The sequence below is a fragment of the Lissotriton vulgaris genome, chromosome 2_1 (genome assembly GCF_964263255.1).
Source record: "Lissotriton vulgaris chromosome 2_1, aLisVul1.2, whole genome shotgun sequence".
NCBI lineage: Eukaryota > Metazoa > Chordata > Amphibia > Caudata > Salamandridae > Lissotriton > Lissotriton vulgaris.
The window spans coordinates 706499875-706526953 of record NC_141687.1 but is presented as its reverse complement, the minus strand read 5'-3'; the positions used below and the strand labels follow the sequence as shown (position 1 = coordinate 706526953).

The following is a 27079-nucleotide window of genomic DNA, read 5'->3' as shown; positions in this document are numbered from 1 at the left end:
TCCCCGCTCCCGCCTCCCAGCTGCTCCGCCCACCCGGCCTTAAATGGCGACCGTGCAGCGCAGGTGAGTGTGACCCACTTGTGGGACACCCCCGCGCCGCACGGCCACCAGCTGCTGCGTGTGTTCCCCTCTGCCTGCCTTCTGCCTCGCTGACGCCGTGGTCGCTCCCCTCTGGTTTCCCAGTTGTTTTGCCCTAAATTTGTGCTTGTCTGTTTCTGCCGTCTGCTCGCGTATTTTGCCGTTTTTCCTTGTTTTGCCCTAAATTTGTGCTTGTCTGTTTCTGCCGTCTGCTCGCGTATTTTGCTGTTTTTCCTCGTTTTGCCCGTAATTTGTGCTTGTCTGTTTCTGCCGTCTGCTCGCGTATTTTGCCGTTTTTAGGTTTTGCCTAGCGGAAGCTGCGCTCTGCGCAGCTTTTCCGCGCAGGCGAAATCCTGTTGAGAACCGTAGGGTGCTTTGGTTCGGCCCTCGTCGTTGATTGGCTGGCTCCGTAAACGGAGCCTTGCCATTGGACGAGGGGCCTGTCCGTCAATGCCGGACCAGACACGGGGGCGTTCCCGACATTCTTTGGCTTTTGCCGACATCACGCGACGCCGGGAACGCCCCCGTGTCTGGTCCGGCATTGCCGGCACTTCTACGTCTCTCCTGCCCCGTGTCGCATCTGTCCCCGGAGAAAAGCCGCCACCGAGACTATCATCGGGCTCGGGGCCCGCAACGTTTGTTTCCCCCCTTGGTTTTGGGGTTGCCAGCCTGCCTGCAAGTGCCAAGGTATTGTTGATATCCCCCGCGGTGCGAGCCGCCCCTTCCCGCTGACTCGCACCGCTCTGTCTCTCTGCCTGCCTGCAGCTCCGCGCTGCGAGAGCGCTCCAGCCCCTCCCGCTGGAATCCTTTAGCGGTCGGGTCCAGCAGGCTGCAAACGAAGCCCCCGCCCGCGTGACTGAGGCGGCGCTGGGTCCTTGGGCCTTCCCTCCCCCTGGATAGCCCTGAGGTCGGTGGTTCCCCCCCGAGTGGGTCCTGTAGACCAGGGGGGCCATCCGCTCTACAAGACCCGACCGGGCCGATCGCGTCTCACGCGGGAAGCGTGAGACTTGGCAGGGAGTCGGGATTCAGAGCGCTCCAGCCCCTCCCGCTGGAATCCTTTAGCGGTCGGGTCCAGCAGGCTGCAAACGAAGCCCCCGCCCGCGTGACTGAGGCGGCGCTGGGTCCTTGGGCCTTCCCTCCCCCTGGATAGCCCTGAGGTCGGTGGTTCCCCCCCGAGTGGGTCCTGTAGACCAGGGGGGCCATCCGCTCTACAAGTGCCTCAGAGCCGGCCCCAGCACGAAATTGTTCCTCTGCAGCTCCGCCGGGGAGTTGAAATTCAGCAGCGGCCACAGGGCAGGGTTCGAGAAGACGTCCAGGAGGTCCCGGCAGGTGCGCGCCAGGCTCCGCCGGCTGTCCTTGTCCAGGAAGGAGAACACGTGCAGGAGGCACTCCCGGTTCAGCTGAGTGACAAGCATGGCCCGGGAGAAGGGCCCGGAGCGGGGCCGGGCCGGGCCGAGAGAAGATGCCGGGACGAGGATGGGGCCGAGTCTCTCTCTCGAGACGGACCAGGCCTGGGTGTGAGGCGGGAATTATGAGACCCGGCCTGTGGAGAACCCCCACGATGGGGGAAGACCTATAATGAGATGGGATAGGCCTGACCCCGTGACCCGAACACTACTGTGTTGAACAATCTGCGAACTGAGAATGGTGCGGGCCCCGGCCGGGGCCCGTGAGTGACTCTGGCTGGCACTGGCAGCAGCAGCTGCAGCACAGCACTGCAGGAATGGTGCGGGCGGGGCCCCGGCCGGGGCTCGTGAGTGCTGGCAGCACTAGTTACTGCTGCAGGAATGGTGCGAGCGGGGCTCCGGCCGGGGCCCGTGAGTGCTGGCAGCACTAGTTACTGCTGCAGGAATGGTGCGAGCGGGGCTCCGGCCGGGGCCCGTGAGTGCTGGCAGCACTAGTTACTGATGCAGGAATGGTGCGGGGCCCGTGAGTGGCGTGCACTGACTGGCAGCACTGCAGGTCAGGAGGCTGGCAGCAGCTGCAGCACTGCACTGGCTGCAGGAAATGAATGGTACGGGCTGGGGCCCTGGCCGGGCGTGGTGGGGTGGCTAGCACACTGAGGGGCCCCGGCCGGGGCCCGTGAGTGAGGCAGGTGGCACTGGCAGCAGCAGCTGGAGCACAGCACTGTAGGAATGGTGCGGGCAGGGCCCTGGCCGGGGCCCGTGAGTGAGGCTGGCTGGCACTGCCACTGACTGGCAGCACTACTGCTGCAGGAATGGTGCGGGGCCCCGGCCGGGGCCCGTGAGTGGCGGACACTGACTGGCAGCACTGCAGGTGAGGTCAGGAATGGTGGGCCGTGGCTGGCAGCAGCATCTACAGCACTGCACTCACTGGCTGCAGGAAATGAATGGTGCGGGGGGGGGGGGCCTGACGTGAGGCTGGCAGAGGCTTAGCGGCGGGCGGGCTCTGCTCTCTGCCTCAGTCAGTGTCTGAGCACGAATGGTGCGGGGCCCCAGCCGGGCCCAGAGTGTGAGACTGGATGCCTGCCTGGTCTGGATAGATTATTTGCAGGAATGGTGCGGGGCCCCGGCCGGGGCCAGCCGCCCGTGAGGCTCGGCTCTCTACCTCTTGTCCTTGAAGTGTTGTTGAGCCACTGGCACTGCAGCCTACCCGAGGATGATGAATGGTGCGTGCGGGGTCCCTGCCGGGGCCACTGAAATTGATACAAATGGGTAGGCGGGCCCCGGTCGGGTGACACGGTTTGTGACTACTGTAGTAGTAGTCTTAATGGTGGTGGGTGGATCAATGGCAGTGGGACAGGGTTGTTCACTCCTCACATTCTGCAGTGTTTTTAAATCAAAGTTTATTTTAACATGCATGGCCTCGCGTTTTACCATCTCTACACCTACGCCAAAGATCTTTCAAGATCTGACGCCCTACAATCTTTTCACTCCAATGTGAGATTCTCAGCATGTAAATGATTCTCTAAAACTGCAGTTTAAACCAATGCCTGCAGCTCTACCCCTTTTCTCTTCTGACCAGACCTGGTTGCTAGTGGAACGAGTTATCACGCGCTGCAGGCGGCATGAAAACACCCAAGTGCGATTGGTCTTTTGGCCCTTAGGTTCGTCTCTGTTAATGGGAACTATGCTGGCCTTTTTAGAAGGTTAAGTGGGCGTTTTGTTTAGGTTTATTTGCAGTTGGACTATTTAGTCTGACTGCCGGGTGCAGGAGAGTGGGGCGGCAGTATACCTTTTGCGGGTACCCCACCGACGTCTGAATCTTAATACGCGCAACCGGCTACTTAGCATTCTTTGGCATTTTACTACTTTGGAGGCCTGTCTTTCGTCAGGGCGTGTCTGGAATATGACAGTTACTGCAGAGCTCGTGAGGTAGTGGGCGCACTTGTTTCGGTTTCACGTTAAAAACTGATGTAGTACGAGCCTGCTTTACTTGGGGACAGCAATTCCACAATTGGTGCAGCTGCCTGTTTCAATAGGCTGGGCCATATTGCTGACAAAATCGTATGTTTTTTTTAGATGCACAGTTTTACTCGCGGTGTTACTTTAAGCTCCTTTATAAGTGCATGCGAGTGTCGTGGAATCAAAGATGGATTAAGAGTCCTTTTCTAAACCTCCGCTGGCCTTTTTTACCGTTGGTCACTGGAGCCTGTTTCACGTATGGGTTGCTTAGCCTTCAAAGCATTTGCCTTCTGAGCTGCAGCTAAGCCGAGGAGAAGATGCCTTTCTTGCTTATGTTACTTCGACCCGCCGTGGATTGGTCTGGGTAATGGGGTTATAAAATGCAAACCTTTCCCTCTTCTATCCCTGACAGCAGGGACGTCAGAGGAAGAGAAGCGGCCGTAACACAGCTGCGAGAAGAGGGAAGAAAAGAGAGAAGTGTTGGCACTTGCACCTCTCACCATGAAGTGCATCCTGGGGCGCGCCCTGGCCTTCCAGCTGGCCCTCTGCGTGTGCCTGGCCCAACAACAGCGTGAGTTTGTCTACTGTGTGCTCTCACTCCAGGGGGGGGGGGGGGCACTCATTCAGGGGCGCACCTAGGGTGCCAGGGACCCTAAAGCAAGTAAGGGGGGATGGGGTCCCGTCCTCTGGTTTGGTAGTTATAAAAAACACTTTAATTGGGATTAAGTGGGGCAGTCACGCCCATGGGCCTCGGTGTCACTGCACCTGCTGCTCTCAGTGATAGCAACGCCAGTTTGGCGACCCCCTGCTCACTTAATATCGTCTCTGCTGCCCGGATGCCCACCGGAAGGAACAGGAGACCCTGCTGTTTGGGTAGTAAAATATAAATAATCAGGGTTCAGTGGCCCCTCGCGACTCTGGCCCTGGTGTCACTGCACCTGCTGCACCATCAATATCTACGCCTCTGCCTATCCAACCCCGGGGCTGTCGCTCCTCTGCTCAGTCACTGTAGGCGCTACTGTCATAGGGTGTCCGCCTCATTCCATGTCATGGCAGTCACTGTTTACATTCATCTGCTGTCATGACATCGTAATGTATTCTGGGAGTTACAGTCCAGATTTGCTTCAATTGAAGAAATGAGTTGTTCAGAACTGATGCCTGGTATTTGAGGGTGAAAAGTTCATGACTGGAAACCGTGTCCGTGATGACGTAGAGTGAGGTGGTCTCCCTGACGGTCATATCACAGGGGTCGTCACAACTCTGTCAATCAGGGATGTCACTGCTTGAGCTGGCACCAGTCTCTGCTGTCACTAGAGCTTGTGTGTTTTCTCTATGCTGAATCTTGGTACTTGACGTGCTCACCCATGGGCCGTCACTGCTGTTTGTCTGCCCACAGGTGCCATCACTGCTTGGTGCCGTCTCAGTTCTTTCAAGGGTGTCTACTCTGACTCGGCTCTCACCACAGTCACTGTTCTGCCCACACAATGGAAATTGCCTTCTTTCTACTTACACCCATGACATCTTTTTACTTTCTTTCCACCCCAGGGCTGTCACCGGCTGCCTCTACGGTCCCCTCACACTCAGGGTTGTCACTGCTGTTCGTTCACACCCAAAGCTGCGTGTGTTTTCCACTGACACTCACTGTTAAGTTCAGTCACTGCACTCTGCTCACTGCGGGGTTTTGCCGGTCTTGTTCGTGTGGTTGACTCTGCTTTCCTTATCTCGGCGTTGTCACTAGTGTCCGTTCACACGTGGGCAGTGGCTGCTGTGTTTCACACTCAGGTCAGGCGGTTGACTCATATTGTATTGCAGCATTTATATAGCGCTTATATGGGGCGCTGAAACGCTTCCCTCATGGGTCGCATGCTACACGGTGCAGGTTGTGTGGTTGGGAGGATTTTGTCCAACTCATAACTTTGCCCCCTTTAACCCTGTTTATTTTCTCTTTTCCTTCCTTCCTTCATTGACCCCCCCCCCCCCTCCCCTTTTTGTCCGTCCCATGGTTCGGCCCAATGCGTTCCTGAGGTGCATCGACTTGAAATAATGAAGATTGATTTACTTTATTTAAAATTTCAGAGGCTGCTTTACAACAGTTGTGATCCGCTGTGGTTAGTGTTTCCAATGTCCATGTTGTGTATGGAGACCACCGAGCTGCAGTTAATGTGGGAGAGGATGTGGCATAACTGCCAGAGCTGCTGACTTTGGAGCCAGGGAACCAGGTTCGAGTCTCAGCGCTGGCTCAACATCCTGTGATTCTGGGCAAATCACTTATTCTCCCCGTGCCTAACAAAAATGAATGTATCCTTGTGTAACATAACTGGTGCTCGTGTAAAGCCTCGAATACCCTCAGGTGGAGTTTGTGCTATATAAAACGGCCCCCTCAAAAAACGTGTTATGGAATGCAGCGCCTAGCAGTGTGTTGGAAGATGAGGCATGCAGGCTGTATTCTCATTTTTGTTGTTATTTTCCTTGTTCTGGACCCTAGTGGTGTGCTCATTTTCGTATGAATTACTGTATTACTCGAAGGAGTGTATTTTATTCTATTGTAGATAATGAATTCTGAGAGGAGCGGGACTACGAAGATTAATAAATGTTTTATATTTTTTTACTTTCTATGTCTGTCTGTTACATGGTTACAAGACGGGGGATCTTAAATGATTTTATATCTATGTATTTTATGGTCCCTGCCCTTTCCCAGCCTGTCCTCTCCCAGCCTGTCCACTTCCAGCCTGTCCTTTCCCAGCCTGTCCTTTCCCAGCCTTTAAACTTCCAGCCTGTCCACTTCCAGCCTGCCCTCTCCCAACCTGCCCTCTCCCAACCTGCCCTCTCCCAGACTGTCCCCTCCCTGCCCTCTCCCAGCCTGCCCTCTCCCAGCCTGTCCCCTCCCTGCCCTCTCCCAGCCTGTCCCCTCCCTGCTCTCTCCTAGCCTGTCCTCTCCCTGCCTGTTGTCGTGTCCCGGCGGCAGCAGGCAGCAGCGTGCACTGCGTCCCCGAAGTAACAGCCCTAAAGCAAGCAAGAAGTACGCCCCCCTCCCACCAATCCCTGTTAGGTAGTGGAAACTGTCCAAACTGGGGTGCAGACAGCCCCTCTCACCTTTCGGCCTGGTACCACTGCACCAGCCGCACTACTTCCCAAACTGACCGTTCTCCACTTCAGCCCCGTCTAAATTACAATTCATGCTTGTGACCCTTTTGCCTGCTTGTGCTTGTTTTCATGACCCTGTTGCCTGCTTGTGCCTCCGTGTGCCCCTGTTGCCTGCTTGTGCCTCCGTGTGCCCCTGTTGCCTGCTTGTGCCTCAGTGTGCCCCTGTTGCCTGCTTGTGCCTCCGTGTGCCCCTGTCGCCTGCTTGTGCCTCAGTTTTCGTGCCCCTGTTGCCTGCTTGTGCCTCTGTGTGCCCCTGTTGCATGCTTGTGCCTCCGTGTGCCCCTGTTGCCTGCTTGTGCCTCCGTGTGCCCCTGTTGCCTGCTTGTGCCTCCGTGTGCCCCTGTTGCCTGCTTGTGCCTCTGTGTGCCCCTGTTGCCTGCTTGTGCCTCTGTGTGCCCCTGTTGCCTGCTTGTGCCTCCGTGTGCCCCTGTTGCCTGCTTGTGCCTCCGTGTGCCCCTGTTGCCTGCTTGTGCCTCCGTTTTCGTGCCCCTGTTGCCTGCTTGTGCCTCCGTGTGCCCCTGTTGCCTGCTTGTGCCTCCGTGTGCGCCTGTTGCCTGCTTGTGCCTCCGTGTGCCCCCGTTGCCTGCTTGTGCCTCCGTGTGCCCCCGTTGCCTGCTTGTGCCTCCGTGTGCCCCCGTTGCCTGCTTGTGCCTCCGTGTGCCCCTGTTGCCTGCTTGTGCCTCCGTGTGCCCCTGTTGCCTGCTTGTGCCTCCGTGTGCCCCTGTGTGCCCCGGTTGCCTGCTTGTGCCTCCATGTGCCCCTGTTGCCTGCTTGTGCTGTGTGGGTGTGTGTGGAGGGCTCTGTGTGGCTGTGTGTGTAGGAAGCTTTGTGTGGCTGTGTGTGTGGGGGACTTTGTGTGGCTGTGTGTGTGGGGGGCTCTGTGTGGCTGTGTGTGTGGGGGGATCTGTGTGGGTGTGTGTGTGGGGGGGGCTCTGTGTGTGTTTGTGTGTGTCATTTGCGAGAGATAAAGCTAGTGGCATTGTAAATGACAATGCCATTATTTATGTTAAAAAAACATAAATAAAAATAATGTCAAGAGCAATGCCAATAGCTCTAACTTTAACAAAGGCAAAACCATTGCATTGTAAATGCTTGTTATTTGTTTTGCCCTAAATTTGTGCCTGTTAATTTCTTTGTATCCCCTGTGCCGTGTCCAGTTTCCTTCCTGATTGGCCGCCTACCTCGCCGCCCTCCGCTCTCGCTTCCCGCCACCGACATTGGCCCCGCCCCTTTTTCTCTTCTGTTCCCTCCCCGCTCCCGCCTCCCAGCTGCTCCGCCCACCCGCGCACTTCGCCTTAAATGGCGACCGTGCGGACGCGCAGCGGTCACGCGCAGCGGGCGCGCCGATTGTGCGCCGAAGGCGCGCCAAAGGTAAGCCCGTCTACGCCCGTCCGCGACCAGCGCCAGGACCCCTGGCCCACGAAGACCCCGACCGACCCGCCTGACGTACTCCGCCGCCACCCTCACCGCTCTCAACACCGGCCGACTCCCAGAATGCCATCAAGCCTCTCCACGACGTACCCACGGACCCTTCAGCTGCCACGCCTGCAAGTTCACCTGCATCCGGACCTGCCTCGCACCAGCACCCACCAAGCCGAACACCAGCAGTACCCACCTCAAGTGCATCCTGCTCAACACCCGCTCCATCCACAGACATGCCATCGAACTCTGGAACCTCCTCGACACCACAGCTCCAGACGTTGCCTTCCTCACGGAGACCTGGATGAACGCCTCTTCAGCTCCCGACATCGCCATCGCCATCCCAGAGGGCTACAAGATCGTCCGGAGGGACCGAAACGCCAACCAGATGGGAGGAGGCATCGCCATCATCCACAGGAGCACCATCCGTCTCACGACCAGCACCGACAACACCCCTCCCTCCGCCGAACACCTGCATTTCCAGATCCACACCGACCCAAAGACCACCCTCAGAGGCACCCTGATCTACCGACCCCCTGGACCACGCACACAATTCAGCGAGGACATCGCCGACTTCGTCAGCCCACATGCCCTCCCCTCCGCTGACTACATCCTCCTGGGAGACCTCAACTTCCATCTGGAGAACAACAACGACCGCAACACCAGCACCCTGCTCGACAACCTCACCAACCTGGGACTCAAGCAACTGGTGTCCACCCCCACCCACCTCGCCGGACACACACTCGACGCTGTCTTCTCATCCAGCAAGGACATCAACTTCAGCCACACCACAGAGCTTCAATGGACGGACCACAGCTGCGTCCACTTCACCTTCAAGAAAACAACGACCCACCACCACCAGCAACAGACCGCCCGCAGAAGCTGGAACAAGATCACAGCAGACCAGCTCGCCACCTCCCTGAGCCAGCACCCTCCTGCCAGCTCAGCGAACCCCAGCCAGGCCGCCGACAACCTCACGAAGTGGATCAGCAACTGCGCGGACGAACTCGCCCCACTGAGGACCCCGCCCAGCAGACCCGGCAGCAAGAAAGCTCCATGGTTCACCGACGAACTCAAGAGCTCCAAGAAGAACTGCCGAGCCCTCGAGAAAGTCTGGAGAAGGGAACCGACACCGGACAACAGGACCTCCTTCAAACTTGCCACCCGGAAACACCACCAGCTGATCCGCGCCGCCAAGAAAACAGCATTCAAGGACCGGTTGGACAACAACGCACACAACTGCAAGGAACTCTTCAACATCGTCAAAGAGCTTTCCAACCCCAGCGCAGGAAACAACGACATCACCCCATCGCAAGACCTCTGCAACTCCCTGGCTTCATACTTCCACAACAAGATCGCGGACATACACAACAGCTTCAACAACCAACCAACGCACACCATGACCGAACAACCACCCCCCACCACCACCCTCCGCGCCTGGACCCCGATCAGCACCGAAGACACCATCCGCACGATGAACTCCATCCACTCCGGATCACCGACCGACCCCTGCCCTCACCACGTCTTCAACAAAGCCGACGCTGTCATCGCACCCCACCTGCGAGACATCATCAACACATCCCTCGACACCACCATCTTCCCCGAGAGCTGGAAACACGCCGAACTCAGCGCCCTACTCAAGAAACCAACAGCGGACCCCACCGACCTCAAAAATTACCGCCCCATCTCGCTCCTCCCGTTTCCAGCCAAAGTCATCGAGAAGACCGTCAACAAGCAGATGGCCGCTTTCCTCGAGACGAACGGATCCCTCGACCCCTCACAGTCCGGCTTCCGAGCCAACCACAGCACCGAGACCGCCCTCATCGCCGCCACCGACGACATCCGAGCCCTGATGGACAATGGAGAAACAGCGGCCCTCATCCTCCTAGACCTCTCCGCGGCATTCGACACGGTCTGCCACCGCACCCTAGTACGGCGCCTCAGCAACGTCGGAATCCAGGACAAGGCGCTGGAGTGGATCACCTCCTTCCTCGACGGGAGAACACAGAGTCCGCCTACCACCGTACAAGTCAGAGGCCACCGAAGTCATCTGCGGCGTCCCCCAAGGATCATCTCTGAGCCCCACCCTCTTCAACGTCTACATGAGCCCCCTCGCGGCCATCGTACGCAAACACAACCTCAGCATAATCTCCTACGCCGACGACACCCAGCTGATCCTCTCCCTGACCAACGACCCCGCCGCCGCCAGAGCCAACCTGCACGAAGGGATGAAAGAGGTAGCCGAGTGGATGACGACCAGCCGCCTGAAACTGAACTCGGACAAGACGGAGGTCCTCATCCTGGGCTCCTCTCCCTCCGCCTGGGACGACTCCTGGTGGCCTCCCGCCCTGGGCACCGCACCCAAACCGACAGACCATGCACGCAACCTGGGCTTCATCCTGGACTCCTCCCTCTCCATGACCAGGCAAGTCAACAACGTCTCCTCGGCATGCTTCAACATCCTACGCATGCTACGGAAGATCTTCTGGTGGATCCCCACCGAGACCAGGAAGACCGTCACCCAGGCCCTCGTCACCAGCCGACTGGACTACGGCAACGCCCTCTACGCCGGGACCACCGCCAAGCTCCAGAAGAGACTCCAGCGGATCCAGAACGCCTCAGCCAGACTCATCCTCGACATCCCACGAACCAGCCACATCTCCGGACATCTGCGAGACCTTCACTGGCTCCCCGTCAACAAAAGAATCACCTTCCGCCTCCTCACCCACGCACACAAAGCCCTACACGACCAAGGCCCGAGCTACCTCAACAGCCGAGTCAACTTCTACGCTCCCAAACGCCACCTCCGATCAGCCAACCACGCCCTCGCCGCCGCCCCCCGCATCCGAAGAGCGACTACAGGAGGAAGGTCCTTCTCCCACCTGGCCGCCAAGACCTGGAACTCCCTCCCGACCGACCTGCGCCTGACCCAAGACCACCTCTCCTTCAGGAAGAAGCTGAAGACCTGGCTGTTCGAGCAGTAGCGGCTCCCCCCCCCCCCAGCGCCTTGAGACCCCACGGGTATGTAGCGCGCTTTATAAGTGTCACTGATTGATTGATTGATTGATTCTCACCCCCAGACTCAAATGCATCCTACTCAACTGCAGATCAGCCCAGAGACATTCCTCTGACATTGCAGATCTCGTCACATCAATGGATCTTGACCTAACCATCTTGACGGAAACGTGGCTAACTGAAGCTTCCACGCCGTTTATGGACATACTCGTTCCCCCCCAATTACCACATCATTAGACTCGACAGGACCGGCAAGACGGGCGGGGCAATCGCATGCATTTTCAGGAACAACCTCTCCGTTACCAAAGTCACCTCCCCCTCCCTCACTTCCTGTGAAGTCTTCAGCCTCGATATCTCCAGCGAGGGGAAACCAGTATGTGCCTTACATCTCATCTATCACCCGCCGGGGGACAACCTCATCTTCACCCAACAACTCATGGACACAATCACATCCAATGCTGGTCGACAGATCACTCAAATCTACCTGGGTGACTTTAATCTCCATTGGAACGACCAGAAAGACGCAGTGGTGAATAGTCTCAAAACTTTCCTCAATGCGCTTGACCTCACCCAAATATGCAACAGCCCGACACACGATAAAGGTTCGATACTCGATCTGATCGCCAAAGAGGACTCTACCCAACTGGGGGCAATCCAACCTCGTGACTGGTCAGACCACCACATTATCACCTTTATCAATGAAAAAGTCAAACCTACCCCGGCTCAACACCAAATCCAAGATCTGGAAAAGGGACATGAAGAATCTTAACCCCAACTCCCTACCTCCCCACACCTACAGTCTCCTCCTTCCCCCTACTGGCGCCTCTGATGCTCAATCACTGACCGACCACTACCTCGACTCTATGTACTCAATCAACGAAGCCGCCCCACTGCAACTAAAGAAAGCTTCCACTAAGAATTCGAACCCTTGGTATGACGGCAGACTCAATGAAGACAGGCATATTATGCGAATGGCAGAGCGCACTTGGAGAGCGGACCCCTCTTCACTGCATCGCAAAACGCTGAAGAATAAGAGTAATGCCTACTTTAGGAAAATAAAGCGTGCGAAAGCTGACTTTTAGCCTCCAGCTTGACCAAGCAAAAAACCGACCAAGAAAACTGTTTGAACTAGTCAAAACTCAAACCAAGTCGCAACCCTTACAATTAAAAGACACAGCAAGCGATATCCCACACAGTGAAGACTTTTCTGCCTTCTTTAAGCTAAAGACCGACAACATAAGAACTGACCTCAATGATGTAAGCCGATACCCTAGCCACATCAGAATGCCTAACACTCAACCTAAAAATAGCACATCATGGACATCCTTCGACACCTACTCTGAAGAAGCAATACACAAACTGCTCGGCACCTTGAAGCCCTCTAATCACCACACTGACCCCCTACCGGCTGATGCTGTAAAGGACTTTACCCCCATGCTACTCCCACTCTGGACCAAAATCATTAACAGTTCCCTTCAACAAGGTTTCATATCCGACTCCCTCAAGGTGGGGCAAGTAACGCCCATACTCAAGAAACCTACAGCTGACCCGTCGGACCTAAACAATTACCGCCCTATCACCAATATCCCCACCTTGGCCAAACTGCTGGAAAAATGTGTACAACTTCAACTAACAAAACACATTGACCAGTTTGACCTCCTCAACCCTCAATCAGGCTTCAGAGCGAAACACAGTACGGAAACGGCCATGACGCACATAATTGATGACGCCCTCCAAATTCTTGATCGCAATGACTCATGCCTCCTCATGCTTCTTGACCTCTCATCAGCTTTTGGCACGGTCAAACATGAGAACCTACTGGAGCTGCTAAACACCAGAATGGGTTTATCCGGGACTGTTCTCAAATGGTTCACCTCCTTCCTTCATAACCGGTCTCAGAAGTTCAAGATTAACAATGTGCTATCCTCATCTGTGCCAGTAGACTTAGGCGTTCCACAAGGATCCTCCCTTTCACCCACACTGTTCAACCTCATAATGGAACCACTGGCCACCTTGCTCCAAGAATCCAATGTACACTTCCATATGTATGCTGATGACACTCAACTTTACCTAAAGGTACAATCCCCGGAGGATCAAACTCCTGAACCACACATTGAGAAACACCCAATCGTGGCTGGCCGATAATCACCTTAAACTGAATGCTCTGAAAACTGAGTTCCTCCTGATATCACCCCCTGCGAAATCTACCACCACCCAAATCTGGCTCAATCACCTAACAGCACTCAATGTCCGACCGACCATCGTGGGCTCTGCGAAATCCTTAGGCATCACACTCGACGCAAAGCTCAGCATGCAACAGCACATTAGCAAAGCAACGAAAGGAGCTAACTTCCAAATCAATACATTAAGGAAACTTAAACCCTCCATCCCTGTCAAAGACTTCCAAACTGCTGTACAAGCCCTAGTCATCCCACGCATTGACTATGGAATTGTGGCCCTCAGCGGACTCCCTCTAGCAACAACTGCACCCCTAAGAGCCTCCTTGAACACTGCCGCGAGACTTATCACTGGCTCAAGAAAACACTCTCATATAACCCCCGATTTGATATCCCTGAATTGGTTGCCCTTTGAAGCCAGAATACAGTTGAAAATTGCTGTAATGACACACTCGGCCGTACACCACAAGGCACCCAACTACCTCACTCAAAAGTTGACTATATCAGAAGGGTCGAGATCCAATAGAAGTACAAAAAATCTACTCCTGAAACCTCGCAGATTCCGGAAGGAAAAAACGTATAAACGCTCCTTCTCAGGAATGGCACCCAGGATTTGGAACGCACTCCCTCCTGAAACCAGGCTTATCACCTACACTGCCTTCTTCAAGAAAGAGGTGAAAGCCTTCCTTATGGCCAAGTTCTCCTGAACCTTGTCGTTGTTGGACCAGAGACTTTGCACTGACTTGGCACCACTGGCTACCTCATTGTCTAATGATATTATATCCTTACGAGGAGTACGAGCCTATTATACTACTCTCTCACTACCTATTAGTTTAATGTTCATGTTAGTTTGCTAAACTGGATGTTCCCTACCCCTTCTCTTCCTGCAACTCTTAGAAAGTGGTATAAGCCAACCTTATAGCCTAGCTCTCCTGATCTCTATTGTAGCCGAACCAAAGGCTCTGCACCGTTCTTATATTATCGTCTATTTGAGTGTTTATTGTTATTCCAACAGCATATGACTATTATCCGATCATGCTATTGAATATTATAATTAAGGCTCCCGGTTTTCCGTTTAAACGGAATTTTACATATAAATGCAGACGGAAAAAGTTTCTTCCTTCGTCTGTATTTATAAATTTAAACGGAAAAATACTGACAAACCAGAGAAAGTGCTTGAGCTCAGGGTTGCCTCATCTGATGCATAGAGGAATGCAGGCCGCTCTCTGCACATCCAAGGCACCCTGCTAACAGGGCGGACTCTTCGTGCCGCATTTAACACTCTCCCTTCACAGGTCATTCATCAATCATCAGGCCCCGTGGGGGGGGCGTGGGGAGTCATCAACGTCCAGCATGCTCTCCCCATATCACTTATGGGTGTGTGAAGCGTTTCATTGTCTGAGAGTGCTTCGCTGTATTAAGGTGAGCTCGGGCTTCTGCCTGCGGGCGCCTTCCCCCTTTGTAATGTGCAGCCCTTTACTTTGGTCCGCGCTTCCAGTGGCCTCTTGCCTGCAGGAACTACTCCCCTCCCAGTTAGTAAACTTGGACTACTAGGAAGGTGAAATAGGGGCCTTGAATACGAGAACAGCAAAGAAACAACTCATTGCCTGTCATAATCTTCAATACAACACGGTAATCTTCATGATAGCCCTGCTGAACCCGCTGCCACTGAACAGAACCAGGGGAGGGGCGAGCGGGGGTGTGGCATGCCCCTGCTCCAAAAAAACATGTTTGGTCCCATCGGTGGCTGAACGGGTCGTTCGCATCCATTGGTGCCACTGCACCTGCTGCTTTCCTGATAGTAATACGCCTGGTAGCGAGAGAAAAGAGATACTTGGTTTAATATGAAGCATAATGCAAAATGAAAGGTTTGGGGGAGGGGAAGGGGGAGGCACCATATATTCTCCTAAGTGAAAGATATTCCCAACTAGGTTCCTGGAGGGCCTCATCATTTATGCAAAGTCCCCCCCTTCTGGTCATTCGCAATGTTCGGGAAGAATCCCCTACCCTTGTGACCTGCCTCTTCCCATCTTCATAAGGGAGAGAGCTCCTCGGCTCCAGGAATGCAGTGGCCATGCATGTTGAGGAAGATCTCACGGTACCCTGCCCTGGCTGCTTTCGGGGCTGAATAGACGGAAGGGGCTCTCGGGGTACAGGGCACCAAAGGCTGCCTCGGGAGGAAGGAGCCAAGGCATACGAAGAGATAAGATGGAAGTGGCGCTCGGGTAAAGCTCTCCACTACCTCCGGGCCCAGTTCCATCGTACTTTGGGTTGGCTCTGGGTGAAGAATGTTTCCGATGTTGAAACAAAGCATTTCGCACACTCCTCCCCTCAAAAATATGTACACTCACCTTGCGTTTTAGTAAGTTATAAATAGCTATTTATCATAGTATACGTTGGAAAGTTATCTCCTCCGTTTAAAAAAGTGGAATAAAAATCTGTCAAAATAATTCCTATGTTGGTCTAAATAATCCCCAGAAAGTTGTTCTGCAATGAGAAAAAATCATGGGTTGCTCCCTGAAAGATACAGCTTGACCTTTGACATCTGTCTTTGAATGCACAACCCTAGGCTAGACAGCCCCACAGTAAAGGTTTCCTCATGCAAGTTACTCAGGGTCTGTTCAGGCCCATGTTCTCTTGAAATTATTTTGGCAAAGTTTTCAGATGAATGTATGGTGTTTACTTAATTTGATGTATATATAAATATATCTCAACCATAACAGCTGAGTGCAAGTGTGCAGCGCCTACTTAAATAAATATGGAAAAATACTAGCTGCAGCGCTTTTTCCGCTTGCAACAAAAATAAATGTGGATAAATACAGAAAAAATTACCCAAAAATAAATATGGATAAATACAGACGGAAATGTAAAAAAAATAAATACCATAAAAGCGGGAGCCCTAATTATAATGTACCCAATATTATGTTTAGTCACCCTCTTGTTCCCTCACCCCCTGCTTCTGTGAAGCGCTCTGATATCTGCAAAGATCTTGCTCGCACTATCTAAAACTCTGAATAAATAAATAAAACCCAGAAAGGAAGAGGGGGTTTGGGGGATGAAAAGGCTGCTTTCAATGAGGCATGGGAACGTAATATTTAACAACGAAAGGTGACTGGGACCCGCACTTAATAAGCAAGTGGATATCAAGTATAGGGATATGTTAGCTAGAAACAAAAACATGCTGTAAAGATACCATGTGCGCCGAACGCTGCTTTCCAAATAGGCACTTTCACCATTACAAAGAAAAACTGCCTTTCCAACAATTCAATTATGGGGATGAGGGGGGGGGAAGGGGGGGGGACCATGCGGAGAAGGCAGTCCCTCAGTTTAAATAAGGCCCCATTCAAAACAGACCGCTTAGTTGGTCTGCTAATGAAAAGTAACCTACCAAGATCCCGTCAGAAATATTGTACTAAAAATATCCTTCAAGAAAAGTGGAATGTTCAAGTCAAACTAGAACTGTCTTCAGATAAAAGCGTTTCTCACACTTTCATCAAAATGGAACAGAATGACCCTTTTATTGTTGAAAACTTAAATTTCCTTGCTACAAAAAAAAAATGCACTTCACACTTGCATTTTAAAATGTAACAAAAAAAATCCCAAACTTTGCGCCCTGCTGGCCGTAGGGGATTACGGTGCGTCCAATTGCCATAACGAAGACTGCCTTTTGATTGGCTCATGCACGTGGCGCTTCTTTTCCAATGTTTCCAACATGTCAGAAGAGCGTTGCACCATAAGACCAATGCCATTTTTTGTTGCAGTTCAGCTTGCCAGACTGTAGTGCTGAAAAGGATAAGCCAGATCATTCTAATTTGCAAACCTGGAAATTGGCTGACATATGGTGCAATATGTGTCTCCTGCCGTCTCACGAGCGCCCCCATGCCTAAAATGTACAGCTCTTCCTAACATCTGCAAGATACTTCTTACTATACAGACAAAGCCATTCTGTCTCGCAATCAGTCTATTCCCATAAGTATTGTCAGGCAGATCTAGAAATGTACTTAGGTTTGCTAGTTCACTGTACACGAACTGAAATTCTGTTCTGAAAAGAAAAAACGGAATTGGGAAAATCTGAGGATAACACTTCCCAACATGCTTCCGAGGCACGCTCATGGGATGCCTTTGGAACAGCTCAAAAGAATACTGCAACGACGGTCCTAACTCAGGAATATTTATCAATGTGCAAACCAATAAGTCTTAAAAAAAATTAAGTAAGAGCTGGAGAAGACCAGACATTAGCATTGATCCAGAATACTTCAGCACCACAAATATCTTTACTGGTGGTACTGCAAAGCAGGATAATAGGGCAAATTGGATAATGTAGCAACATTAGGTTTCATAGTCTAAATATTTTATGGGCCTTGATAAGGAAACGCACCCTCTTATTCAGAAGCTACAACTCTTTCTATGGCTAGGGGGGAAAGTACAACGCTTTTAAAATGGTTCTGACAAATCCAATGCAGCACAGGTCTGTAAAAGAGACAATGAACAATATTAAAAATGTTATTCTGTTAACCTAGATCATACTGCAATGGATGATAACAGCTCATTTAGATGCATTTGCCAGGCAGGCAGAAAAGATGATTTACGTTGAGCCATGTCCATACCAATTCCCTATCCAGATTTTAAAAAAACATAAGTAATCTACAACTGCAAGGGCCCTCAAGGCAAACGAAAACAAATTGGGTGCTGCCTGTGACCACTGCTCTTCTTGGACTATGGTTTTCTAGGCAAAGTATGGCTGTAATTCACGAAGCAGCTGAACATTCATTGTCAGGGGACCTGGAATATTCTCAACTTTAAAACCGTAGAATGTGGGGAGACCGACGCCATGCAACAGCCAATTAAAATTGGTCACCTAAAGCAGAAAGAGGCAAATAAGATAACGGACACTCAATATTTTGACTGAAATTCTTTGGCCACTGTCAAGCCTCATTTCCATCAGTCCTTCAGCTTTCGCTTAGTACGATCATCGGTATTTCTGGCAAGCATTTAACTCGCAAGAGCTCAAAAAGGAAAAACCTTCTTGACAAGACTGATTAAGCAGGTTGGGATATGTGATTTGGCCAGCTGCTTTAGCCACTTTCCTTAGGGACCAAGATACTTTCAGTTTTTAGAAAGATACCTCCAAATACAGTTTCCGAGTCTAACCCTTTATAAATAAAGAGCTAGAGCAGATTTAGCAAACTTATTTTTCCAGGCTATCATTCGCCCCGTGTCACTTTTTATATATACGCACTGAACAAGTACATATAAACATCCAAACCAAACGTGGCGTACGTACCCCATAAAACTTATCCAAGTGGCCACTCTTAAAATAACATGAGCATTTTAGGCTTTAGGATCCTATATGAAACCCTTATATCAAAGTTGTGGAAAAGGAACAATAGCCAATTAAAACCAGTGATCTGCTTTGACAACTAATCTTACAATTGCAACATTTAACTAGCCGGATCTTAGTTTACACATCAACATTTTTTAAAACCTCTAGACAACTATTATTTTGACATCCGATTCGATCATTTTAAGTTGTAAATGAAAAGAAATTTAGCTTACCCGAAACGAGAAGCACCCCCTTCTGCAATCGCACTCTCCACTTTGGCGGCTTGACAACTAAGAATCTTCAAAAGAATATTGTTCAATGGAAGGTCGGGGTGGGGAGAAACAAAACCTACAAAAAACAAACAACATTTTTAGACTTTAGGTTACAATGCCCAATGTTTCTTCACTATATTCAGCTTTCCTAATAGTTTACTACATTAAACCATAAACATTTTTCGGTATCAGTCCACTACCTCTACTTGGGAGGAGAGATGCAGGATGGATATTAAACAATACAACTGATTGAACCCAACAATTCTCTTACAAACTAGTCATCTATATTATGAAATTAACACTTCACACATTGATAATGTTCATGTCAGTTTTTAATGACTTTGAATCTACATTGTTTGACCCTCTAATGGGCCAAAAACCAAGTATGAAAAATCAGATGCAAGTTAACTGGTCATTTTAGTACAAACAGAAGCAATGTTCGTGAATACTGAAGTATTAGGTTATTAATCTTAATAAAGAGGAAAAAATACCCCAAGTGTATTTTATACCACTATTAGAATGATGGTGGAGTTTGGGTTGTGAGTGATGAGGTTTTGAATGAGGAGTATGTAAAACCTGCAATCAATTTGCAAGCTGACCGTAAATAGCCAGCTCTCAAATACTTTATGCCAGTGTTTCCCAAACTGTGGTTCGCGGACCCCCAGGGGTCCCTGACATTCCCAGGGGGGTCCACAGGCAGCAGTTAAAAGCACTGCAAAGTATAATGTTTAATTAACAGATTTAAAAGAACAATAAAAGTGTCAAGAAGATAACGTCAGTGATTAATGTCTCTGCTGGAGAGAGATGAGTGTTGTTCAGTGGCAGCTTTGCCTTATCTAATGTAGCACATGCAACGATGCAGAAGGGTGTGCCCGGTCCTGAGAAAGCACTGGAGACAAGCTTCATTTCTTAGCGCCGCGCCTAGGGCTTCTGTGGTAAACAATATGAAGTTTATTTCAACCAGAAATGTTATTTTTAATGATGTTGTCTTGAAAATGTGCTTCTGATCAGTTTTATTTTTGGATCAACATCTCCCCCTTTTTTGCCCTGCTCCTGGTGCCAAGGAGAGGATGTGGGGTAAGGGCCAGAGATGCCAACATGGGAGCAGGGAAAAAGGTTTGAGCCTCGGCTGAACATCCTGTGATTCTGGGCAAATCACTTAACTTCCCAGTGCCAACCAAAAATGAATGTGTCATTGTGTAACATAAGTGGCGCTCATGTAAAGCGCTCCGATAGCTTTGGGTCGATGTTGCCTTTAAAAACTTCAAAAAAGTAAACTTGCATTGGGTACAAATCTGGCCTCGCTTTAGGCCCTTCCACGTGACTCCGAAGGTGCTCAGAAAATAACAGTAGGGCTCACTAATCAATTCAAGCACACTTTATTCGATTTTGAAAAAAAAATCATAGATGACCATAATTATTGGACATTTGGCTCATAAAATTAAGATCCATTAGAGTGATACCATATTTACAATAAAAAATTCAGTGGAGCCCGTTTATTCCCAACTCTAAAAGCTTCCGCTAGAAAACTGGCAACACTGAAAGTAATGTAAACATTGCCCAACATCTGAAGGTAAATTAACGCAGGTCTGACTTGAATAAAGCCAGCCTCCCTCAAGACAGGTAACAGGTATTTTTTCCTAGCGGCAGTATAAAGCCCACAAAACATCATAAAATGCATGGTATCTTGTTTTGAGAGATTGTCACACTCAGAAGGAGGGGCATCTGCTAGGTTATCCCATGATAGATAGCGGCCTAAAGAAAAGTGAATCAAATGAAACTTAAATCTGACTAATAGCATTTTATGAAGAGGTCTTGTGACTTATTTCAAATATGGTTCCAGAGAGGGCGTAGTAATTAACATGGTGTATTCTTACAGATGGTTTCATTAATTCTTTCTCCTCTCTATTAAGACGGGCTCTCTCTATAAAATGGACCTTGATCCACTTTACATCTTCTCTCCTAATGTTAGATGGAGTTGAGAAAAGTTCCGGTCTGCCCAGGTCAAAAAATGTATTTTTTTTTAAAAAATACTTCGGCCAGGGTATTTTCATGGCATGGTCCAAAGAAATTACGTCCTCCAGAATAAGATGATTCAAAGTAAACTCTGGATTTAGCCAGGTCTTTGCCCAAGATAGGAGGGGTGCCAAGTTCAGCTTGTCTGCAATGTAGGGCAGACCCACTTCCTCATGAATAGAGAAGGTAGGGGTCGATTTGGGAACTGAGAGCAATTGTCTGATTATTCCATGTTCTACCCTTTGGATTTTATCTTGGGTAGCGTAGCCCCACAAGGCGGCCCCATAGGTGGCAATAGGAATACACTTAGTTTTATAAACCTTTAACAAAGCTTCCATCGGCCTAGCCCCCAACCTTTTTGTAAAACCCAACAGTGCAGCTGTCGAACGGGCCAAGGATAAACTCTTCGCCTTTATCCGAGGGACCCAGGACCCCCTTTCATCGAAAAGGACCCCCAGATAAGGGAAGACCGGAACCCTTGAAACTACCTCGCCCTTACATATAAATGTTTTAGTTCTAGGCTTTCCTCTCAGTTTACCCACTACCATAGAATGAGATTTTTTAGCATTAACCTTCAGATGAAGGTTTTCCATAAAGGAACCAAAACGGTCCAATAGTCTCTGTAGGCCAATCCCCGTGCGGGCAATCAATACGGCGTCACCCGCGTATAGGAGGGCCGGAACCTGTAGTCCTCCCACACGCGGAGCGTCTACCCCCCCCCCTCCTCCTCTAGATGTTTTTCCAGCCCGTTTATATAAATAGTAAAAAAGGAGAGGGGCCAGGATACACCCTTGGCGGACCCCTTTCTCAGACCTAAACGTGTCCGTGCACCTCCCCTCATTTGTGACCCTAACCTTGGCAAATAAATCCTGGTGTAAAGAGGTCATAAACGTGACCAAGGAAGGGTCTATCCCCATCTCAAAGAGGATTAACCACAATTTGGACCTATTAACCAAATTGAAGGCCGAGGAGAGGTCCATGAAAGCCAGATAAAGAGACCCCTCCCCGGCCACCGCATATTTGGCGATCAATAGGTGCAAATTCAAACATTGGGCCAGGGTACCTAGTTTTTCTCTGAACCCGTATTGTAGGTTTGAGAGCCCTCCACAGACCTCCAAATTTCCACTGAGTTTGGAGAATAAGACTCTGTGAACAGTTTGCGTCAAACCACTTTAAGGTACTAGGCACTCTCTTGGTGGATTTAACTGTCAGATCCCTCGCTATTTGGACACATATCGATTCAAACGCCTGTATGATTTTTCGATTAGGGGCCTCTTGATTTAAGCATGTTTCTATGTCTCCCTCGATTTTAGGCAATACATTTGCCATAAAATCTGGGATTACCTTGCCCCATTTGAGCCGCCTCCCCTGATCTGTAGGGACAGGTACCGCCTGCCCATGGCGGCGGCCCCAGCCCTCGCGTTCAAGGTCTCCCCAGCAGATTACCAATAGCACAGGATTGGGATCACTGTAGGCTGAGGGGATTGTCCTATAGGTTTTCACCTTGGTGTTTAGCCCAGGAGTGGTGAATATGTAATCAATTATGGAGCCTTGAGGTGTTCTTTTATAGGTGGGGACTCTTCCCCCCTCCTGTATTAAAAGAGTCATAAAGATTAAAAGTAGTCCATAATGCTTCCAGCGCTACACCTGATTTTGTGTGTTCAAAATGGGGTAATAGATACCCCTAAAAGTCCCACGTGTTCATCTATATTACATGGGAGGGTTCACTGTACTTTAATGTTTGTATAGCGCACTACTCACCCGCAAGGGTCTCAAGGCGCTTGTACGAATTCCGCTGTGGAACCCATCCTGGCTTTCCCTGTGATGCGTCCACTCCTGGGCACCCCCAAGGTGGAGGCCAGGCATTCTTAGCGTTGTGGGGGCAGTTGTGGAGATTAAACAAGCTATTGCCCAGAGTTTGAGTGGAACTCCATGATTGGAACAGGCACCGAGGCGAGAATGATCAGGTCCGTTGAATTTTGAGCCCAAGACCCGCCGAGGCAGGGAATTGAACCCTGGTCCCGGGATAGACCTCTGCATCATTGAGCCACACTTCTCTCCCACCCTTGCACAGGCAGCTCAAAGCTGTAATCCTCACGGGCACTATTTTGGAGTGGGGGCCAGCTGAAGTGGACAGATCTACAAAATGCACCTGCCGGATCCAGAGGAAGCAGACATACCTAATCTGATTTCGGTCCCCAGCTAGGACTTCTGTATGAAACAATTTGGAGTTAATGTCAGTTAGATAAAGTTTATATTTGATGGTCCTTCATTTGTGTTTAACAAGTGTTTCGGAGAATTTGGTACATATTTAGGTCAACTTCACCCCCTCCAAGCCATGTAGTGTTTCTTAGCCCTGGGGCTCCACTTGGTAAACATGTGTCTTGGGTTCAAATTGCAGCTGTTTTGTACACAAATCCCTGACCAGAGTATAGCGCAAGAACAGGATGTGCCCAGGGAGGCAAATCCTGTGACTTTTCCCCAGACTTGTAGCAATACTGTTCTGTGCTTTGCTACAACTTTAAAAGCATAAAATCCTGGACACGGGAGGGGGCGGCATTTTTCAATTCTCGCCTAGGGCGGCAAAAAACCTAGAAACGGCCTGGCACAGAGGGTTAATATGCCTACTGCAAAAAACGTGTACCATGCATTAATAAAACAGTATTTTTTTATACATAGGTCAGTGTGTTACTGATTTTGTCAGATTATTTTGTTACTGTGCCATTCATAAGTGAGAATCGTAATCTAGCACAGTGACTATAAACGGTCATCAAATAGCTGCTTGCAAACTGCAAGGTACAAGTTAGTGACTACATGTGACAAAGGGGCTATGGAGAGATGAGAGGCACTGTTGCAGGGTGATAGTGAGGAAATCATTGAAGAACCCCAACAAAGATTGTCGTATTCTGGTGCATAGTCAGGTCTTCATTTACTGTTCTTTATGAAGCTAATGAAGCTAATAAAACTCAATATATAATGATAAATGTGTTGCAGACTGCACCTTTGTTTCCTATTTGGGGGGGGGGGGGGTTCCCAAAACCTCCTTTGTAGTGGTCAAGCCCACTCACTGCACTTGATGTGCAGTGTATGGGGACTAGTATGAAAACATTTGCCAGTGCTGCTTTTGGTTTCCACTCTGGCCCTGGCAGGAGCAGAAGCCTCGTACTGCAAAATAAAACCAACCATTGAAAAGTTAGTCACGGAAATGCACCACCAACCTTCCCATTAACTTTTTTCGTTTCCTTGCAAATTCTTTCAATATAAAATACAACAGAAGTGGTGGAGAGTGTCGTTAGCCTCCTTGGCTTTACACGCTCCGCCATTTCAGAAACGCAGGATTTCACCATATTTACAAGAATATAGTGCAAGCCTGAGTTTCCCCTGCGCTGGCACTAAACTTAACAGGGGAAGATTGTTTATGTGCAGGAAGGGGGACCTTCCTGTACATAAACAATCTTGAAATGTCATTTTGTCATTTCTATGTGTGCTGCTTAATGCAGTACACATGGAGGTTACAAAATGTCTTTTTTTCAAGATTGGCGATGTGCAGGAATGGTCACCTTCCTGAACATAAACAAACCAATGCGTTTTGCAAAATTAATGAGAAATAAAGCATTTCTGCTTGTTTCACCAAGTTAAGACCAGGTTTTCCCTGGTCTTAATTTTGGAGCTGCCTCCAATTTACGCTGCCCTTGTAAATAGGGGGCAGCGCAAAAATCTATGGGTGTTGCAGGGGAAACTCCCACTGCAACACCCACTGCGCACCCCTTTCACGTCAAGCATTGGGTGAAAGGGGGTCTTATTTACAAGGCACCGTTAAGCCATGTTAAGTGGCTTAATGCTGCCTTGTAAATAAGGCCAGGTCCCTATCACCATGGGAACGTCGCAAAAAGTGATGTTCTCATGGTATAGGGGCTTCTAAATATGCACTTAAAAACATTAGTAATTCGAGTATTTGTTGTGTGCACAAGTGTTATTTTTTTCGTATTACTGTTTTCATGTTTGAAATTTAAATCCTACAAATTGCTTGGGGGTCCCTGGCTTCGATGGTGACTCAGTGGGGGGTCCTCTGGAGTCAAAAGTTTGGGAAACACTGCTCTATGCCACGGTGTCTTTGTTTGAAGACTTTCACGGGGGCTACATCTTGGTACATAAAGGTCCAAACAGTTCTCTGATCTGCTCATTTTATAGCCACCTTAGCCTTGAAAATTGCACATTCCTAGGATGGGTTTAGCTGCTAGGGAGCTCCTTACAAGTTCCCCAGATTTAGTCACAGGGATACAGTAAGGCCGTAAACTTGTATCCTTGCTCAAAAATCCAAGGTTCAAATTACTCCCCTGGATAGGGAAGAATACACAGACCTAGGGCTACCAGGCAAAATTCTGTATACACTAAATTGGTTCTATCCGTTACAGATTTTTAAATTCTGTACTGAACTGTCTTTTTGGAATGATTTTAATTAACTAGCAAATACAGATTACTTACTTGCATACACTTCATCTTCTGAGAGACATAACTGGGCCAAGCTCACACCAACCACTTCCATACATGCTAAGAGGTGGTAAATAGAGATGGTGGCTATGTTCAACACGCTGTGGTGGGTGCAGTTGAACAGGAAATACAGTGGGTGATGGGTGGACGTTTGCTCCTCCAACCTTGGTTCTCAGTGATGCGCCAGGCTACTCGTAATGACTAAGTGGGCACTGATCAAGCTTATTTGGGAGAGACCCGATTTAGCCAGATGTCTGCTGGCAGGTGTTTTTCTGGGTCGTCTGAAATGAGTTGCTTAGCCATCAGCATGTTTCACTTCAACATTTGTCAGAGGTTTACCTGCTGACGAATGAGCAGCATTTGCTGATTTGGATTCTTTGGAGTACTTACACAGACCATGACAGAGGCCTTGTCGCAGTCAACAAAGTGTCCTCGTCTGTCAGACTTCATATGACCTGAGATTAGCATTTGCAGATCAAGCAGTGGCAAAGTCAACAAGACTTGGATTAATGTGCCAACACATGCAGTGTTAGCACACTGGAGAAAGGGGGCCAGCAGGAGCCTAAAGAGGGTTATATCTGTACAGCAGTCCCTCTTGAAGAACAATGTAGCCAGACAGAAGCAGAAGGGAAGAGCATTCGATTAGATTAACACTCCACTGGGCTGAGCTAATACGTAATTAACAATCTTAAGCTAATGGCTGAAACCAGCTGGCAGAAGAAAGCCAGAAGTGAAATGGGCAGACCCAAAGTTCACTCTGTATAGTGCTAGCAACAAGTCAGGTTGAAATCTGTGCTGCCAAATGATTCCCAGACCGAACACTTAAGGCATCGCCAACAACATTTTTCAGTTACCCAGCCTTACTTTTGTAGCTTATATAGCTAACTGAATAAACAAACAACCCTATTTTGAAGGTGCCCCTCTGTTGCAAGGCTCCTTTGGACCTGCCAGTCATTGTCCTTCCATTTGTTGTAGGGATTCATCTACCTCACTTCCAAACAGGGAGTCTCATGTGAAGAGTTTGCCAACTATGGAGGTTTGGACTTCTTGCTTGAAGCTTGAAATTGGCTGCATCAGCTGTGTCTAGAGCAGATTTCAGACATGTTCGCTAGGTTCCTTCCCCTTCTGTATGGTTGATTTTGCCCTTTTCTAATACTCTTCTGGGAACTTGTTCATCAGTTCTTAGATGTCGTCCCATTGTTGGTGACCATACCTTCTGAGGAGGGCATTAGTGTTTGCAAAGCGCCACTGCATTGCTGCCTCCTTCTCCCCACATGTCCATTCTTTTACTTCTCTCTGGAGGTGGGCTCCTCCTTGCTGGGGTGATAAGAGTCTGCAACTGTGTTCCCCTGGATGTATTTAGGGCCCTTTGTGGAGGGTTTTATTTCTCAAACCGTGGGGTTACCCACTTTGCTAAGGCAGGCCCCTCCTTGAATGCCTCCTTGCCTTAGTCTAGAATGCTTGGCAGCATTGGATGGTAGTGTCCCCTTGGTGGATGGTTCTAAAGTTTCTAGAGGGGGCCCCAAAGATATCAGCTGCTCTTTGATGAGGCTGTTGTAAGAAGACTCATCTGGTGAAGAAGCCTTCAAGGGATGTCTACAGACCTCTTGTTCTGGATTAGAGTCGAGGTCGTTCCATACTTCCTCGAAAGTTAGATTATTCCTCCTCTTCTGGAGCAGAGTTCTTCAATGTCCTCTTTGTTATGTTCTGGTGTTGCCGTAGCTTCAAAGGTATCCTCCTCAGCATCTGCGGTAGCTGAGGGTTTTACCAGGATTCAGA

General features: G+C 49.8%; 1 protein-coding gene across 2 annotated transcripts in view; it reads right to left on the bottom strand.

Annotated features, from left to right (window-relative positions):
• The window catches only part of EIF4G2 (eukaryotic translation initiation factor 4 gamma 2), a 141246-nt gene that overhangs the window by 103691 nt on the left and 10476 nt on the right, over positions 1-27079 (bottom strand). For both annotated transcript variants that reach the window (XM_086955950.1, XM_086955951.1), the window contains exon 3: positions 18755-18869. In XM_086955950.1, the coding sequence (XP_086812076.1) occupies positions 18755-18869 (115 nt within the window). The remainder of the gene's footprint in view (positions 1-18754; positions 18870-27079) is intronic.